Source organism: Octopus sinensis, linkage group LG6 (genome assembly GCF_006345805.1).
Source record: "Octopus sinensis linkage group LG6, ASM634580v1, whole genome shotgun sequence".
Taxonomy (NCBI): domain Eukaryota; kingdom Metazoa; phylum Mollusca; class Cephalopoda; order Octopoda; family Octopodidae; genus Octopus; species Octopus sinensis.
In genome coordinates, this window is record NC_043002.1 from 109,082,882 (window position 1) to 109,100,872 (window position 17,991).

Genomic DNA, 17,991 nt, shown 5'->3' on the forward strand with positions numbered 1-17,991 from the left:
AATCTCCAGGGATACAGGCATCCAGCAACAAGACCTCCGTAATGCTATGATGGACCGTAAAGTCTGGCATAACATAGTAAATTCCATTGTCTTGACCACGATCGAACAATGATGATGATTTCTGATTAACTTTCGAATGCTCCCTGCATTAAAAACGTTAACACTAACTTGCTATTTGTAAAAGTATTTAATGTGCTTCACAGATATTACATGATCTGCCTTTACAAAGGGAAATAATGGAAATTAGTACATTTAAAAACCCCTCTCCACCTCACCAATATGATAAACTTAGACACAGTCTATCACACTGCCATAAAGTTATTATCTGTTTTCAAGATCATCAGCCAAAGATTCTATTTTGACATAAACTGGAGTTGATAACGTCCCGTTTGAATTCCCCCCAATATTTTTTGTATCTTTATTATGACATGTCATCTCATCAGCAACGGATCTCTTGTCTTTCCTTCTGCTAGTCTGAGGTATAATTTGGTCAAAGGACATTGAGTTCTCTTGTGTTCTGTACATGGATTTGTACTGTTCTTCTATAGTTCTTTGCAAAGAATTTTTAAATGTATTGTCTTTTTGTAAACTCTGCCCCCTGGAATTGTTAATTCCATTTACGGAGTTCCTTATAGTTTCTGTTAAGTCACGGTTACCATTAGCAAGTCCAGTAGAGTCTCTAATAATTACATCTTCAAGGATTTCGTCTTTTATTGTGACTTCTGGGATTCTGTTATTATTGTCTGGAGAATCATCTTCCATCGGTTCCTTCTTCAGAGTCACTACACTTTTATTATTATTTGCTGAGTTTGAAATTCTTAATTTACCAAGTCTATTGTCTGTTTCTGATTCAGAATGATTCAAGTTTTTAGGAGACAAAGAAGAGTCTTTTAACTTCACAGAAAGACAATTTGAAGCAACATAAGGCTGCAAACACTCAGAATTTTCAAATTTCTGTACATATTTTTTGGTGCCCCAGTAAGCTGGTTTACAGCCAGGATATGATACAAGAACAAACACATCACAACCCATTTGTGGCAATTTTGAAGCTTCTTCAAACAGTTTCATGTAGTCTATTTGTAATCTGGAATCAGTTTCCGGACAATTCACCAGACTAGATTGCTTCACTGTATCTGCACAACCATTTTTAGAAGTCTGGTGCTCAGAAGGATTTACACCCCTTTTACTGAGATGAACATCTGGGCTGGCATTTAGACCCAAAGATTGGAGGTTTTTGAAAGACAAACTTTCTGCAGCATGTAAAGACCTTGGCATCAAACTTGCAAGAGAATTGTCTACTTTCTGTAACTGCTGCAGCTTTTTCCTTTGTTGGAATGACATGTTCAACTGGTGTCGGTTATGGAAAACTGTTTGATTTTTAATACGTTCATCCTGGATCCTCATTTGGGGTTTGTCTTTGTTCGGTAAAACAGAAGCCAACAGGGCCGTGTTTGTTCGGGACACTGGTACCACAGAATGGACTTGAGAATGGTTTTGTTTGTTATCCCCTGTCCAGAGTTGAGAAGCTGTTTTAGATTGGTTCACAGGATGATGATGTGCAAGGGCCAAGGTGCCTTGAATGTTATAAGTGTTTCCATCTGTTCGTCTTATTTTTGTTGGTGTCAATAAGTTGCTTTCTACCAGTTCAGAGTGATTAGCCTGAAACAATAACCATGAGAAAAACATTAGAGAAAACAATTATTACAAAGATATCTTTTTACAATATATTTACTCCCATACTAATTCCATTGTGCTAATCTCACTTGTTCCCTTCACAAGCAAACACAAAAATCCTACATCACTGAATCATCATCATCATCATCATCATTTAGCGTCCGCTTTCCATGCTAGCATAGGTTGGACAGTTCAACTGGGGTCTGTGAAGCCAGAAGGCTGCATCAGGCCCAGTCTGATCTGGCAGTGTTTCTACGGCTGGATGCCCTTCCTAACGCCAACCACTCCACGAGTGTAGTGGGTGCTTTTTACGTGCCACCTGCACAGGTGCCAGACGGAGCTGGCAAACGGCCATGAACGGATGCTGCTTTTATGTGCCACCGGCACGGAGGCCAGTCGGGGCGGCACTGGCAACGGCCACGAACGGATGGTGCTTTCTACGTGCCACCGGCATGAGGGCCAGGCGAGGCTGGCAACGACCACGAACGGATGGTGCTTTTTACGTGCCACCGGCACGGAGGTATCAATAAAAACAAACTTAGTGCTGAAATACACTTCATTCTTCTTTAATATATCCAGTGTAAGGCAGCAAGCCGGCAGAATTTGGATAGTTATACTTTTATATTGTCATAAAGTTCTCTTGACTCTGTTGGCCACAAATGACCATGGGTGCACCTAAAAGGTCCATCCTCCAGGGTACAAGTCTGGGTGGAAAGTTGCCTCACTGGCGAACGCACAACTTGGGGTTGTTTTTGTGGAAGACCAGCAGCACCCATGCACACCAGCCTCCCCTTTCCACGCCACTGATGTTATCCAAGGGAAAGGCAACAGCCAACACAGCTTGGTACCAGTGACATTGCAATTCATTTCTACAGCTGAGTGAACACAACACACAGCCCAGCCCAGGAATCGAACTCAACCTCATGCTCGTAAGCTCGATGCTCTGACCACTGATCCAAGCACCTTCATGAAACATATTCCTAAATATGGGAATACAGACAGTCCATCAGATACACTGGTTAGTATGTCTGATGAGTTGTCTCTATTTCCAAGTGCAATACTAGACGCAAAACAAATGGTAAACTTATATGTCATAACTAGGAATATACTACTTGACATTTTTTAAGTGTATGTCTATATATGTCAATCAAAATCAAAATCAAATCAAGTTCGAAATCAAAATGGGAATTGTAGTTGTGGCCGATGCCAGTGCTGCCTGACTGGCTCCCCATGTCGGTGGCATGTAAAAAGCACCCACTACACTCTCGGGGTGGTTAGCGTTAGGAAGGGCATCCAGCTGTAGAAACATTGCCAGATCAGATTGGAGCCTGGTGCAGCCTCTTGGCTCACCAGTCCTCAGTTAAACCGTCCACCCCATGCCAGCATGGAAAGCAGACATAAAACGACAACGATGACGACGACGATGATGATGATGATGATTGTTGAAATGCTCAAGTGAAGAAATGCAGATGTTTGCTGCATGCAAGACAACGCGTGGACAAAGGACATAGATATAAATTCTTCTAAATAGGGAGAAGTGATGGGGTAGGCAGGTTAGGAATACTTGTGGCAGAGAAGTGGGTAGAAGTGAGCAAGAAAATGGACAAGACCCTTCTTCCATCAGGTAAATGACCCTACACAATACACAGAAAAGGTGCAGGCAGGCAGAATGGTTCGTATTAGGAAGGGCATCCATCCATAGAAACTATGCCAGAACAGATATATATATATATATATATATATTATATATATATATATATATATATATATATATATATATACATACATATAAGAAGCCCGTCGTATATGTATTTATGTATGTGTGTATCTGTTTGTGTGTGTGTGTGTTTGTCTCCCAACATCGCTTGACAGCCGATGGTGGTGTGTTTACTTCCTCGTAACTTAGCAGTTCAACAATAAAGACTGGTAGAATAAGTACTAAGCTTATAAAGAATAAGTCCTTGGGTAGATTTGCTCGACTAAAAGCGGTGCTCCAGCATGGCCACAGTCAAATGGCTGAAACGAAAAGAATATATATATATATTTCTTTACTACCCACAAGGGGCTAAACATAGAGGGGACAAACAAGGATCGACAAAGGGATTAAGTCGACCCCAGTGCGAAATTGGTACTTTATTTATCGACCCTGAAAGGATGTGTATATATATATATATATATATATATATATATACACATACACACAGAGAGTGGGGCACCACCCGTTGCGATGACAATGGAACTGGTTGCTCTTGAATTTAACATGCAAGTGGCTGAGCACTAGCAACATGTCACCGTAAAGGCATTTCAAATGATGATGACGATGGTGTGTGTGTGTGTGTTCGCTCACCTTGTTGAAGTCATCTATTTTCAAATCGTTTGATTTCTCATACGAAACGGAAGTTATGTCCCATATTGAACAACATTGAAAGGAAATTAAGCGATAAAGCAACAAAAACAGAATATCATGGCTTGAATATATATATAAAAAAAAACTTCCGGAAATACTCGACTAAGATGACATGGCACTACTTTCTGATATGGAATCGTCACCTTTTCTTTTATATCTAAATATTAGTAATATATTTTATTCATTTATTTTCAACCAACAAATAATGTGTAATATCTAAGAGACAGTTACAGATCTCTTCTGGAGAATTATACAGTATACAACTTTACAAAATGAGTGGCCAAAAGGACTAAAGCTGTATAAATGCTTTATGTCTATACGAAGATCTACAAATGGAATCGAAATCTGTCGATAAATAAGAATTTATTTTATATTTTAAATTTATTCTTCAAGCTTCATTTTGTCAATATTTTATTAACGACGATTTCGTTTTATTCCAGGTGTCGAGGTTAAAAACCGCTGGCAGAACGGTTAGCACGCCGGGCAAAATGCTTAGCGGTATTTCGTCTGCGTTACGTTGTGAGTTCAAATTCCGCCGAGGTCGACTTTGCCTTTCATCCTTTCGGGGTCGATAAATTAAGTACCAGTTACGCACTGGGGTCGATGTAATCGACTTAATACCTATGTCTGTCCTTGTTTGTCCCCTCTGTGGGTAATAAAGAAATAGGTTTCAACAAGATCTCATACATATTCTATCCGAACTTATATAGTCGCTCACTAATAAAACAGATGTTTACAGGGAAATAGGAAATAGAGAGTAAACGAAAAAAAATATTGAGAATCGATCTGATTCAGTGATTTAAAGGAGAGAATATCTGCAATTATTTTAAACCGAAGTAATTTCAAAATAGTTGTCACTGTGACATTTAAAATATAGGTGGAGTTATAGAAGCAGTTGTTTTCCCGCCGTTACGCCTAGATAATACAAACGACCAATCAACATTCCGATATGGTAGCACGTGACATAAATTTCGCGGGAGACTGGAACCCACACAGAACGTGTATCTGTATTTACAGCCACACAGTTCTCTGACGGAGTCGAAAAGAAGACTCTTTTAATTGAAATTCATCAGATTTCTCTGATATATTTCCCTGTTGAAGATTGAATCGGTTTTAATCTCTTTTTCTAAAAACGAAAAATGTGCAGCGAATACGAAAAACTTCGTCTGAAAAATCTCGCCGACAATCGGAGGGTTTTGGCTGAGCTGGGAATCCGTCATTCTGTAAGTTGTTTTTCGTCCATATTAAGTTATTCTTTTCTTTGTTTCCTCTTCTTAAATTATCGGTTAAGCAGGGTTAAACCGGCTAAGCCGGTAACACACGTGCTTTTTCAATGAAGTTTTAGCTTTTATCTTTCACAAAAGCATAAATTTTCATATCTTAAGGAGATAGGGAACTTTTTCATGGTAATTTTTTTAAATATTCAATATTTTTTTAAAAACTCCTAACAAATTTATAAGTGTCATTTCTAAAATTATTTACAAAACCACAATGTTTCAAATAAGAAAATTTGTTGTTTATCAACGAATTTATTTTAAAAAGTAGAGCGAATTGCTTTACTGTAGATTTTTATGTAGATTTTAAAAAAGTTTTCGGTTGTGAAATTATTTTTAAAAAAAGAAAACGTTTCACCGCACATCTCGTATTGTTGCAGATTCTATTTCCTGCTAAAACATTCAAAATTAATATTTTGGGGGCAAGTTGGGAAGACAGTAAATGACTAAATCAACGGCCACCTGTTTTTTTGTATTGCGGAAATGAAATAGATTGCCATAATATTTTATCTACTGCCGGCATAATGCTTTTACTAAGAGCCTCTAGTTAAGTGGTTGCTCTACATGATAGAAATAGTAGCCAAATCACCCTCGAAGCACACCCCATCATTTTAGAAAATAACGTCATATATTGCTATCCCTGAATCATCAGTTGATAGTGAAAAGACGAGAGGGTCACGGTTGGCATGTTCTTGATCATTGATTTACTGGATTGGAGTTGTCCTAGAGCTAAACAACATCGACCAAACTTACAACTTTTCTAAGAAAATAGCAGCTTAATCCATGCATATCACAACCCTATGTTTATAGAGCACAACAGGGGATAATGTAATCTTTGATACATTGAAGAAGAAAAAAAAGTTACGAGATGGTCGTGGCTGGAACGTTTTTGATAATAGATCTGTCTTTACTATCGTATCGAGCCACGGTCATCTCGTCCTCATATTGGAGTCTCTCCCTCCAGACCAGTCACTAACCACTTCGTTGCTGAGTCTTTCCTCTTGGGTGGTCGATCTTCTTGGAATCGGTTTCTGGCGCCGTGGGCACGCAATTAATTAAAGCGGGATATTGCCCATTCAGGGCTGACCTGGGTCAGCCATTCAAGTTGCATGGCAACCTCGCTAGTGTCAGTAGCACGAAAAAAAAGCACCTGGTACGTGTTGTAAATTGCTTGGTGTTAAGGGAAAGCTGGATCCTGTGATCCTATATTTCAAATACTGGCTAAATAATAACGGGTATTTGAAGAACTGTTTCATTATTTTGAAAATTGATTGCAACAAAGTGTATTTCAGCAGAAATCTGGGAACAAAACAGTTACATGATGGATGTCTGTATGTCGTGGCTTGACTTGTTGGAAATAGCAGTCAATCTCCTTCATATCATGCTATTGACTCAAGCATAATAATGAACCAGAGGCTGTCGACAATAATAATTACAGGATTTTATGGGGATCTCCCCCATAAAGACTGACAATGCTATTAAAGCAAGGAGACCGGGTATGATTGAAGAAAACAAAGGGAAAAAATAACTATATCATCATAGACTTTGCAATAGCATTTGATGAGAGATAGGGAGATTTGTGAAAGGTGACAATTATAAGCCCTAAAATTCACTCCATAATTGCCCACAGGCATATGGCATAGTGGTTAACCCCAAGATTCCAAGTTCAATTCCAGACAGTGACCTGAATAATAATAATAATAATATCGAAAAATACTTTAGGAATGAGAACCCAGGTTGAAAATTTCCCCAAGACACCTGATGAAGGCTGGAGGGTATATCAGCCGAAACGTTGTGTTAACAATAAACAAGATGGGGACAAATATCTGTCAAATGTAAATAATGTATCAATTGGTCTTGTAGTAAATAGTGCACTTGTGGAGATGTGTGGCTTAGTGGTTAGGGTGTTGGACCCATGATCTTAAGATTGTGGTTTCGATTCCTGGGCCAGCTGACGTGTTATGTTCTTGAGCAAAACACTTCATTTCTCATTGCTCCGGTTCACTCAACCAGCAAAAATGAATAATCCTGCGACAGACCGTGGTCCTGTCCAGGTGGGGGAATATATATCACCATTGAAAGCAGGAAACCGGCCCTCATGAGTTTGGCATGGCTCGAGTGGTGGTGGGGAGCTCAGTGCACTTGGCACAATACCCAAGGTGCTATCTATGAGGCTGAAAAGCATTAGAATTGAGATATGTATTGTTGACTTGCCTAAAAGTAGCATCCTGTATTCTGCGAGAATCAGAAGAAACATTTTTGAGATTTGAGGAGCCTTGCTGTCACAAAGCCTCAAAACAATATCCCTGTTAACTAAATAAGTATGGCACAAGGCCAGTAATCGTGAGGGGAGGAAGTCGATTGCATTGACGCCCTACCCCCGCTTGCCTCGTATGTGACTGGTAATTGTTTACACGTTTCAGTCAATCGACTATGGCCATGCTGGAGCATACCTTTAGTCGAAGAAATTTACCCTAGGACTTATTTTTGTAGGCCTTGTACTTAATCTATCAGTCTCATTTGCTGAACTGCTAATTTTCAGGGACATAAACACACCAACATCGGTTGTCAAGCGAGGTGGGGGGGGGGGCACAGACACAATCACACACGCACACACATACATATATATACATGATGGGCTTCTTTCAGTTTTCGTCTACCGAATTCACTCACAAGGCTTTGGTCGGCCTGAGGCTATAGTAGAAGACACTTGCCCAAGGTGCCATGCAGTGGGACTGAACCCAGAACCATGTGGTTGGAAGCAATCTTCTTACCACACAACCACATCCTGCACCTATTTATTTTATTAAACTAGTGAAAAATAAAAAGCAAATGTGTTGAGCATTTTGTTAAATCTATTAATGATTCTGCTTGCTCAATGCCTTATTAATAATGTTATGGGTAACCGGGTACAATGTTACTAAGCAAGAAGACAGGGTACCACTGCCGTGGCGCTTTTTCAGACTGAGCCTGAACGGGGCTAAACATTTACAACCCTGCACAGAAAAGTTAAAATGTAGAAGAACAGCTAAACCCTGATATAACTGCTTTACTCTTTTACTTGTTTCAGTAATTTGACTGCGGCCATGCTGGAGCACCACCTTTAGTTGAGCAAATCGACCCCGGGACTTGATTCTTTGTAAGCCCAGTACTTATTCTATCGGTCTATTTTGCCGAACCGCTAAGTGACGGGGACATAAACACACCAGCATCGGTTGTCAAGCAATGCTAGAGGGACAAACACAGACACACAAACATATACATACACATACATACATACATATACATATAAACGACAGGCTTCTTTCAGTTTCCGTCTACCAAATCCACTCACAAGGCATTGGTCGGCCCGAGGCTATAGCAGAAGACACTTGCCCAAGATGCCACGCAGTGGGACTGAACCCAGAACCATGTGGTTGGCATGCAAGCTACTTACCACACAGCCACTCCTGCGCCTATGGCGGGAATATATTAAATGTTGTCTCTGCTGGATTCTTGATAAACTGGTGAGGAACAGCATAGGAAAAAGATGCTGCTGATCACTAATCTTGAGCAGTATTCTTTTACTAGTTTCAGTCATTTGCCAAACCACTAAGTTTTGGGGACAAATACACCAACATAGGTTATCAAGTGATGGAGAGAGGAGGGACAAAGACACACACATATATATATATATATATATATATACAATGGGCTTCTTTCAGTTTCCTTCTACCAAATCCACTTACAAGGTGTTGGTCGGCTTGAGGTTATAGTAGAAGACACTTGCCCAAGGTGCCACATAGTGAGACTGAACCCAGAACCATGTGGTTCGTGAGCAAGCTACTTACCACACAGCCACTGCTGCATCTGTTTGTTTATTTTACTTGTTTCAGTCATTTGACTGCAGCCATGCTGGAGCACCACCTTTAGTCAAACAAATCGACCCCAGGAAATATTCTTTGTAAGCCTTGTATTTATTCTATCGGTCTCTTCTGCCAAACTGCTAGGTTCTGGGGACATAAACACACCAACACCGGTTGTCAAGCGATGAAGTGGGAAGGACGAACACAGACACAAGGACACACACATCATCATCGTTTAACATCCGCTTTCCATGCTGGCATGGGTTAGACAGTTTGACTGCAGTTTGGAAAGCCAGTGGCTGCATCAGGCTCTGGTCAGATCTGGCAATGTTTCTACAGCTGGATGCCCTTCCTAACACCAACCACTCCAAGAGTGTAGTGGGTGCTTTTTACGTGCCACCTGCACAGGAGCCTGGCATCGATCACATTCAGATGGTGCTCTTAATGTGCCACCAAAATATATACATGATGCGCTTCTTTCAGTTTCCGTCTACCAGATTCATTCACAAGGCTATAATAGAAGACACTTGCCCAAGGTGTTGCGCTGTGGGACTGAACCCAGAACCATGTGGTTGGGATGCAAGCTTCTTACCATACAACCGTGCCTGTAAGTGCAACTTTTTTTTTTTTTTTTTTGCTCAGGAGCCCAGGTGGAGGGTAAAGTTAGACACAAGGGCCCAGGGGTCTGAGATGGTTAATATTCAAAGCTTAATCAAAACCCGACATTTGGCTCTCAGGTTTACTATTATGGAAATAACCACTTCCTCAATGTTTTCAATTCCAATTTTCTAAGCATGTTCTTTGTGGAACGGTCTTCATTTGTTTACATTTCTTCTGCTTTCTGTTCCGATGGTGACCAGCTACATGCAAATTATCATCACTGTCACTCAGCATCCAGCAAGCCAGAGGACAATCGTATGGTTTTGTCTTTTTCATGCCAGCCATTTGGCAACACTAACCCTAGTGAGGTGACCAAGTAACTTAGAAGACAATGAGAAAAACAACCTTTAACAGAGTAGGAGGGGGTAGGTGGCTTGATGCCACATTTTAGTAAGGCAGAAGGACAGGGGCACAGGTGTCTTGCTGTAGAGGAGATATATAGCTACCTTGCATATTATATAAAAGTGGGTAGGAAAAAACTGAAAGCACAATGATGGTGCTGACCGGGTGTCGGTGCCTACTTTCAAGGTACAAGAAGGTGAGTGTAAGAGAGGGAATGCACACGATTGGGCAGGGTGGGTGGATAAATTCCTTAGTTTGAGAGGAGAGCAACAGGTGGTTAGAGATAGGGGTAGGAGTGAATGTAGGGATGGTGGGGGTGAAGAAAAAAGGGGATAAATAGCAATAAACCCTTAGATCAGAAAATAGGGAGATGATGTGTGGGGATCGGACAGTGATGGAGGAGAATATAAGCATAAATGCATATCTATATTTCATTTGGATTTGTAAATTTGATTTAAGAAACACACAAAATCCGTTAGATTCACTTCAACATTTAAATTTAATTTATCAAAATATTTCCATCACTTGAGACCACGACCTGTTCAGACAAAATTCCGTGCTGCATCTCAGTGAACAGGTCATGGTCTCAAAGCAACAAAAATATTTTGGCAAATTAAATTTAAATGTTGAAGTGAATCTAACGGTTTTTGTGTTTCTTAAATGGCTTATAAACACCTTCCATGCTGCAAATGTTTTCGTTCCAGCACACAATCTTGGATCAGGTCACTTGCTATGCAAGTACATCTCTGTAAATTTGAATGTTTAAGAAAATGAACACAGCACTTCAAATTTTCAACAAGAGAAACAATTTTGCTCTAAAATATCTTTTGCTGGAGAACCGAAAAGGTTATTTGAAACAGGAAGTCTTACCGATTTGTGTTTTAATTTCTCCAAACAGATTCTCAAATCATCTGAACTGCCATTGTCTTTTAATGTTTGAATGGTAAAACTTGGTTGCTTCAAGTTGTTGATTGGCGACTTTATAATCTTGCCGTGGCTTCCAACACCATCGGGGGTTCTCAGTTCATTTTTAGCTGCATTCAAACTCTGTAAGGAGGCGGTCATTGTTGCTGTGTCCAAGTCATTGCTTCGCATTGTCTTTACTTGATGGCTGCTGCTCTCACTCTGACCTTTTTTGTGCTTGCTGTTACCATGAGGGATAGCTGTGTGTAGTTTCTCATCTCCAAGATAGTGTACAAGCATTAATGTTCTCCTGTCATCTTTTGCATCCGCCAGGCGGTAGATGTGGCGCCTGAATCCATTAAGGCAATCACTTTTCTTGCTGCCATTTCTGTCTTTTAGACTGAAGTAGGTCTTCATAATGGCATGGCGCTTTTGACTTTTTGAATGGAAGTTGTTCCCTCTGTTAACCCACCAGTATTTATCTTTGACTCTTCTGTCATGGGGACCAGATTTGTAAAGGTAAACATCACCACCTTTGGGGAAGAGTGGTGGGGACAGTGTAATTTTCGCTGGGTCTGGGTGTCGGAGAATTGCTTCCACTTCAATGAGAAGGAAATCATCATGTTTGTTTTCTTGATATGTTAGGTTTCGGTGAGTTTCTTCAAGTAAAACCTGAGGCATTTTGAGGCACTTCCTTCTCTTCTTATTTCATTTCACTCCTTCTTGTTATTGTCATTTGATAAATCTGTAAGAAAAATCAATTGTATTAGTTTTGAGCAACATCCTGACAGGCAGAAGCAAAATGATTATAGCACCCACCCTCTCTGATCCTCCGTCTCTATTCTCTCCCCTGTCTTCCCGACAGGGGGCAGACATGTATCTTCTCTTGAACAAGACACCTGTTTCTGTCTTTCTCATCTTTCAACCTCTTGACACCTGGCGTAAAGCTACCTCCCTCAATTCCACACTCCCGCATGTCTTGCAAGTTATTTGGTGATCTCACTTGTACTGATGCCACAAGAAAAGGCACACAGTGCACTCTGTAAAGCAGTTGGCATAGAAAAGGGCATCCAGCCATAGGAACTATGCCAATGCTGACATTGGAGTTTGGATACAGTGCTCTGGTTTGTCAGATCCTGTCGAACCATCCAACCCCCCATGCCTACATGGACGTTAAATGATGATAAACAAAAAAAAAAAAAAAAGATTTTGAAAAAGTTTTTTTCATCAAGTGTAACTTGTACTGCTTCAGTCTAGATGTGAACTAATATGAAACCTGTTGAGAAAAGAATTCAAAATCTAATATTTCAAATCTGACAACCAGAATGGCCTGAAGGAAGTACTTAGTCAGGGCTAATCAGAGGTGCTTTCTTCCATTTGAGTGCTCAACTTACCACCTTCGAAAAAAATGAAAGACATTAAGTGAAATAAGAGGATTTCAACTTTTAATCAGTGATTTTTAGGAATTGATATGTGGAAAATAAAAAGTTTATTGGATTACTTGAAAAGCGACAAAAAATAATTGGAAATGAAAGAAATGGGCAAAATACTTTTAGATGGTTTTTTTTATGCTTAATTATATGGTTTAGAAAAAGGTGTTGCTAAACCATTGCCTATAACGATCTTCAATTCTATTTATCAACACGAAATCTGAAGACAAGATTTTTTTAAAATGAGTTTCATTTACCAAGCCTTCAAAAATAAAAGCTTTTAATGAACAGGTAGTATATAATTATTAAAAGTACCCAGTTCACTCTGTAAAGTGGTTGGTTTTAGGAAAGGCATCCAGCCCTAGAAACTACGCCAAAGAAGACGACGGGCCTTAACGTCCACTTTTCCATGCTTAAGCAAATTTTCTATGGCCAGATGTGTTTGATCAGACACGCTTGGAAGAATGGAAATGAACGGCACCGTTTGTATGAGGGGACACTTGTTTACATCTATCACAATGTCAGAACGGAGGCGTGCGCGCACACAACACATACATATATATGTTCCACTCACAGGGCTTTGGTTGGTCCAAGGCAATGTCTCCTGCCACACAGTAAGACTGAACTTCTTAATCAGGATTCCACGTCTGTGACTGCCATCTCTCAGAGCATATATGTAAATGTAAATCAAGACAAACGTGTCAATAACGAAAAGATTCCCGGCAATCGAAGAAGTAGCCACTGTATGTAATGTGTAGTAAATCCATACAGCCTGTCCAATGTGAACTCTGGGCAAGATATGAAGTGGAGATCACAAGCAGACTGGCAGAGGACTTTTAAGAGCACCTATGAAATTGTTTGGGTTGGCAGGTACCGCAAAAGCAGAGTAGCCAAAGTGAGAATGTAATGAGAAAAATTACCTCTGTTGGGGGTGGGGTAAAGAGCAAATTGTGTGGTACTTGGTGCGATGTTTGCATGGTAATAGAACCTAGGCAATGAACAGGGGGTTGTGCAAAAGGTGAAAAGAAAAGCTTAACTCATGCCCTAGAGGAAGGGGGTAGGGGGAAACAGTAAAAGAGGAATCAGATGTTGTGTACAATAGAGAAGATTTGAGCTGGTAAGGACGTGTGCTGCTTTCCGATGGTGAGTCGGATAAAGAAATGACAAGAAATTTAAGCAGAAGAAACCTGTGGAAGGGTTTAGGCATAGAAAGAAATGGTGAAAGTTGATCTTAGGAAGCTGGATCCTACAAAGATAGCAAAAGACTGGAATAAAGTGGCGAGATGTTAAGTTTGGAAAATCCAACGCAAAATGAGGATTTGTTCCCTAGTTTGTTATTGGAGTCCGAAGATTTATTTGTTGACCCGCTAAGTTATGGATGTGGCAACATAGAGAGCACCGACTTTTTTTTTTCCACCGGTGCTTCCACGCCGCAGTCTTCTGCATAGTTTCTTCTACTAAACTTTAACAAGGTATTTACGTGAAACCGAAATGAGAGCAGAAGTCATTTGGCCCATATTCCGCACAGTCGGGATCGAACGTGGAATTTTGTGATTATGCAGCTAGCTTTAAATGTATATATTTTTTAAATCTGAGAACGCGTACACATTAAATATAGGTAAACTTGGTATGCCTCAGAAAACAGAGTGGACACTCTCGTGTAGGTATGTGTAATTATTATTATAACGAAGATAAATGTGTGTCCTTCGGCTATTTTTGTTAATGCTGGGAAATACCAGCGGAACTTTCCCACGTACAAAACACATCCTGATGTTTGCTTATTTTTGTGGTTGCTTGGGCAAGATCGGCAGAACAGTTTGTATTCCACTCAGAAAATGGTTCCACGTTGTAAAAAAAAACCCACTTTTCATTGGAACCAGTGTCGGCACAACCCTCTTCCCTTAAAACTGCCACATGGAGCCTGTGTTATTAATACATGTTCCATGTGAAGACAACACGTCTGCTAGAAATGGCAGGCAAGTCTTTTAAATTAACTTTCTCCCACAATCATCTTTAAAAATGCACATTTGACAGGCGATCCTTACAGAAATAATAATGCTTCAAACATGTATGATTCGAGGAAGGTCTGGCTACTCTTTCTAGCAGGCCGAGTAACTATGAAAAGATTTTCTCGGTGGATCGTTTTTCGATTGTTTTAAAGCTGAGCATCTTTAGTGATTCCCATATTACTTCCGCTCATCCTTTTTTTCTTTTTACTTGGAATTGAAAAAAATATGCCAAAGCCACACGTTCGTTCCCTCCTCCTCTCTTCAGAACTTTTGAAATAATGAGAGCGAAAGAGACTAAGAGAAAGCGATTGTATGACGAGGGAAGTTCTTTTGAAGTTACCGTGCATGGGAAGCATTGATGTATGTGTGTGTGTGTGTGTTTGATGGGGTGTGGGAGACAGACAGTATGTTGTGTAAGTGAAGTGCTTCTGTTAGTGTGTGTAAAGAGACAGAGTAATGTGTGAAAGAGAGAGATAACTGAAATTTTTTACTCGGTGTATGTGTATATGTATGTATGTATATTACTTCAAAAGTTCCCGCAAGCCCATATGTAAAAAAAAATACGGAAATCGACGGAAAGGTCTACTAGAGACGAAAGATTGCCCCCTCCTCTCTTCAGAAAGTTTTCTCTCATGAAAGATGTTAAGCCGTTAATTTTCGATAAGACCACAAAATGTGTTTTAGTTAATCTTTCCAGCATGCGTTCCTGAACGGCTTCGATTTATGGTTCTTCTTCAACCAATATTTCTATTTTTTTTTTTGTAACCTCCGGATTGTTACCGACTCACAATAAATGTATCAATTTAAAAGTTGCCAGCAGCGATTGATAAATGCTTCAAGAAGACAAAAAACGAGGGATTAAAGTTGGCCGAGGAGAGAGAGATAGACACAAAAGAAGACTTGGCGGAAGAGACATGACATGAAATAGCGTCTCCTGCTGTTACTAAGGACCATTTAACGATACGATATATAACATTTAGTTAAAAAAAACAAATGATGAACAGGAGTCGAGATGCTGCTCTCGACTCGCTCGGGGCTTTAAGTCCTTCTTTTCACATACACATACACACCTATATTCACATGTAGGGCCTCGTTCTTAATCGAGATTAGTTCACTAACTTAACAAAGGTATGGAGAGAGAGAGAGAGGGACCGATATAATTTCGCCACATACCTGTTTCCTCATCATATATACATATATATATATATATATATATATATATAAGCTTAAAACTCCGGTGAACACGGTTGCTGGCAGTGTGATAAATAATCCATTGTTTAGAGAGTTGTCGTTCCTTGCAAGTTAGTAAAATCTCTTTTCCGCCAGGTAGCGTTGGCTGTCGTCATGGGCCTCCATTTCATTCGTCCCTCTTCAAATTTTCTTCCGCCTGTTTTCTTATGCTAAATTTTTATCTTCTACACCAACCCGGCTCTGGCTCTGAGTACAAATGTCTTGTCTTCATAAGTTTTGAATTAAAATCTTCCACCAAACCTTAGTCTCAATTTATGTTCCTAACACTAACTTAATGATAAAGTTATTTTACTAAATTCTTTATTATGCTTAAAGTAATTGAAAGAAATACAGAGAATCTCAACAGAAATACAGTAACGAAAGGGGCGTAATTCGGGAGATATTTTTGGCTGTTCGCGCGACTACGTGTTGTCGATTCGAAAATCTTGGTCTTAGGTGACAGCTGTTTTGCAAGTAAACCATTGATTGGTTATAAATACATGTCCAGATAAGCAAGTCACCAACTATAAAGTAGTAAAGTTAGTGTTAGTATATTTAATGCAGGACGGAGCTAATTAGAAATTTTCTAGTGTGGTCATTAAATATTTTCTCTTTTGACGATCAAGGGAAGCAATTCTATGTTTCGATGTTATTAGACCTCATCAGCTAAATAGAAAATGCATCCTTTTTTTAATTTTCTAATGAGTAGAAGTTATTTTTTCTCTCTCATAAAAATTATGCCTTTGCTTTATATTTAACTAGCAGTATCGCCCGGCGTTGCTCGGGTTTGTAAGGGAAATAACTATATAAGCATTTTTAGATATGTAAAGTATAATAGCCATCTCAATATGGCTAACCACAAAGAGGGGGTGTTACTGTAGCTTTTTACGTTCTGAGATTTAATGATAAATTTTTAGAGAGTTACTTCCCTTATATATGCCAAAAATGCATTAAAAATGGGAAAATTGATGGTAAATTTTTTTTTAAATCGTAGACTCATCGTAGACGTGCGCTAATACCCAGAAGGGCTCGATATGAATCACGACTATAAGATACCCGGTTTTGGTTAATCTGCACTGCAAAATGTGGGAGTAGTTAGGAATCTAAATCGTAGGAGACAGACACGCAACCTCACTTTTATATATAAAGATGAAATAAAATTCCATGTAATATATTGCTTTTTGTCTGCACAAGAATGAGTATTATTTATTTTTTTACCACCTGCTTTGCTAAAAAGCTTCAAAAGTCTAATTAACTTAATGAGCCTGAGTAGTCCTTCAGCTGGCCAGTTCCTGTTAAACCATCCAACGCATGCCAGCATTAAAAGTGGACGTTAAATGATTATGATGATAATATTTAGATCCATGCTAGACTTCATTTTTGGTGGACACTTTCCCACTTTTCATTTTCAACCACAACAGCACAATATTAAAATCTGCAAAATAAAATAGGTTCCCAACTTTTTGCCCAAGAGATTTTCCTAGGATCTTTTATCTTTTACTTGTTTCAGTCATTAGACTGTGGCTATACTGGGGCACCACCTTGTTCTTTTTTAACCTAGGTATTTATTCCATCAGTTTCTTTCACTGAACCACTAGGTTAAAGGAATGTAAAGCGAGAGAACACACACATATGACGTGCTTCTTTCAGTTTCCATCTACCTAATCCACTCAAAAGGCTTTGGCTAGCTCGAGGCTATAGTAGAAGGCACTGTAGTTCATTGTATATTCGAGCAAGGTCATTGCTAGTTGCCTGCTGGCCCTCTTGCCGGTGGCATGTAAAAGCACCCATTACACTCCCAGAGTGGTTGGCGTCAGGAAGGGCATCCAGCTGTAGAAACTCTGCCAGGTCAGATTGGAGCCTGGTACAGCCTTCTGGCTCACCAGTCCGCAATCAAACCTATTTCTTTATTACCCACAAGGGGCTAAACATAGAGGGGACAAACAAGGACAGACATAGGTATTAAGTCGATTACATCGACCCCAGTGCGGACAGGTACTTAATTTATCGACCCCGAAAGGATGAAAGGCAAAGTCAACCTCGGCAGAATTTGAACTCACAACGTAACGACAGACGAAATACCGCTAAGCATTTCATCCGGCATGCTAACGTTTCTGCCAGCTCGCCGCCTTGTCCTCACACAAACCGTCCAACCTATGCTAGCATGGAAGGCGGACGTTAAATGATGATGATTTACTTTACAATGACTATGGTGAT

General features: G+C 39.8%; 2 protein-coding genes across 2 annotated transcripts in view; one reads left to right on the forward strand and one right to left on the reverse strand.

Annotated features, from left to right (window-relative positions):
- Positions 1-15,869, reverse strand: LOC115212992. Its single transcript, XM_036504211.1, has 3 exons — positions 15,718-15,869; positions 11,073-11,850; positions 1-1,659 (listed from the first exon to the last, which is right to left on the reverse strand). The coding sequence occupies exons 2-3, from the start codon at positions 11,784-11,786 to the stop codon at positions 322-324; spliced, it is 2,052 nt and encodes a 683-aa protein (XP_036360104.1). The 5' UTR covers positions 11,787-11,850; positions 15,718-15,869; the 3' UTR covers positions 1-321.
- The window catches only part of LOC115212993 (E3 ubiquitin-protein ligase UHRF1-like), a 27,083-nt gene continuing 14,033 nt past the window's right edge, over positions 4,942-17,991 (forward strand). Inside the window, exon 1 of the mRNA XM_029781860.2 lies at positions 4,942-5,304. Within this exon, the coding sequence (XP_029637720.1) occupies positions 5,221-5,304 (84 nt within the window). The 5' untranslated portion in view covers positions 4,942-5,220. The remainder of the gene's footprint in view (positions 5,305-17,991) is intronic.

Excerpts from the sequence above, each read along its gene's own strand:
- LOC115212992 (XM_036504211.1), bottom strand. The coding sequence starts at position 11,786 with ATGCCTCAGGTTTTACTTGAAGAAACTCACCGAAACCTAACATATCAA. Across the intron at positions 1,660-11,072 it reads AGAAATTAAAACACAAATCG|GCTAATCACTCTGAACTGGT; the intron begins GTAAGACTTCCT and ends TTATTGTTTCAG.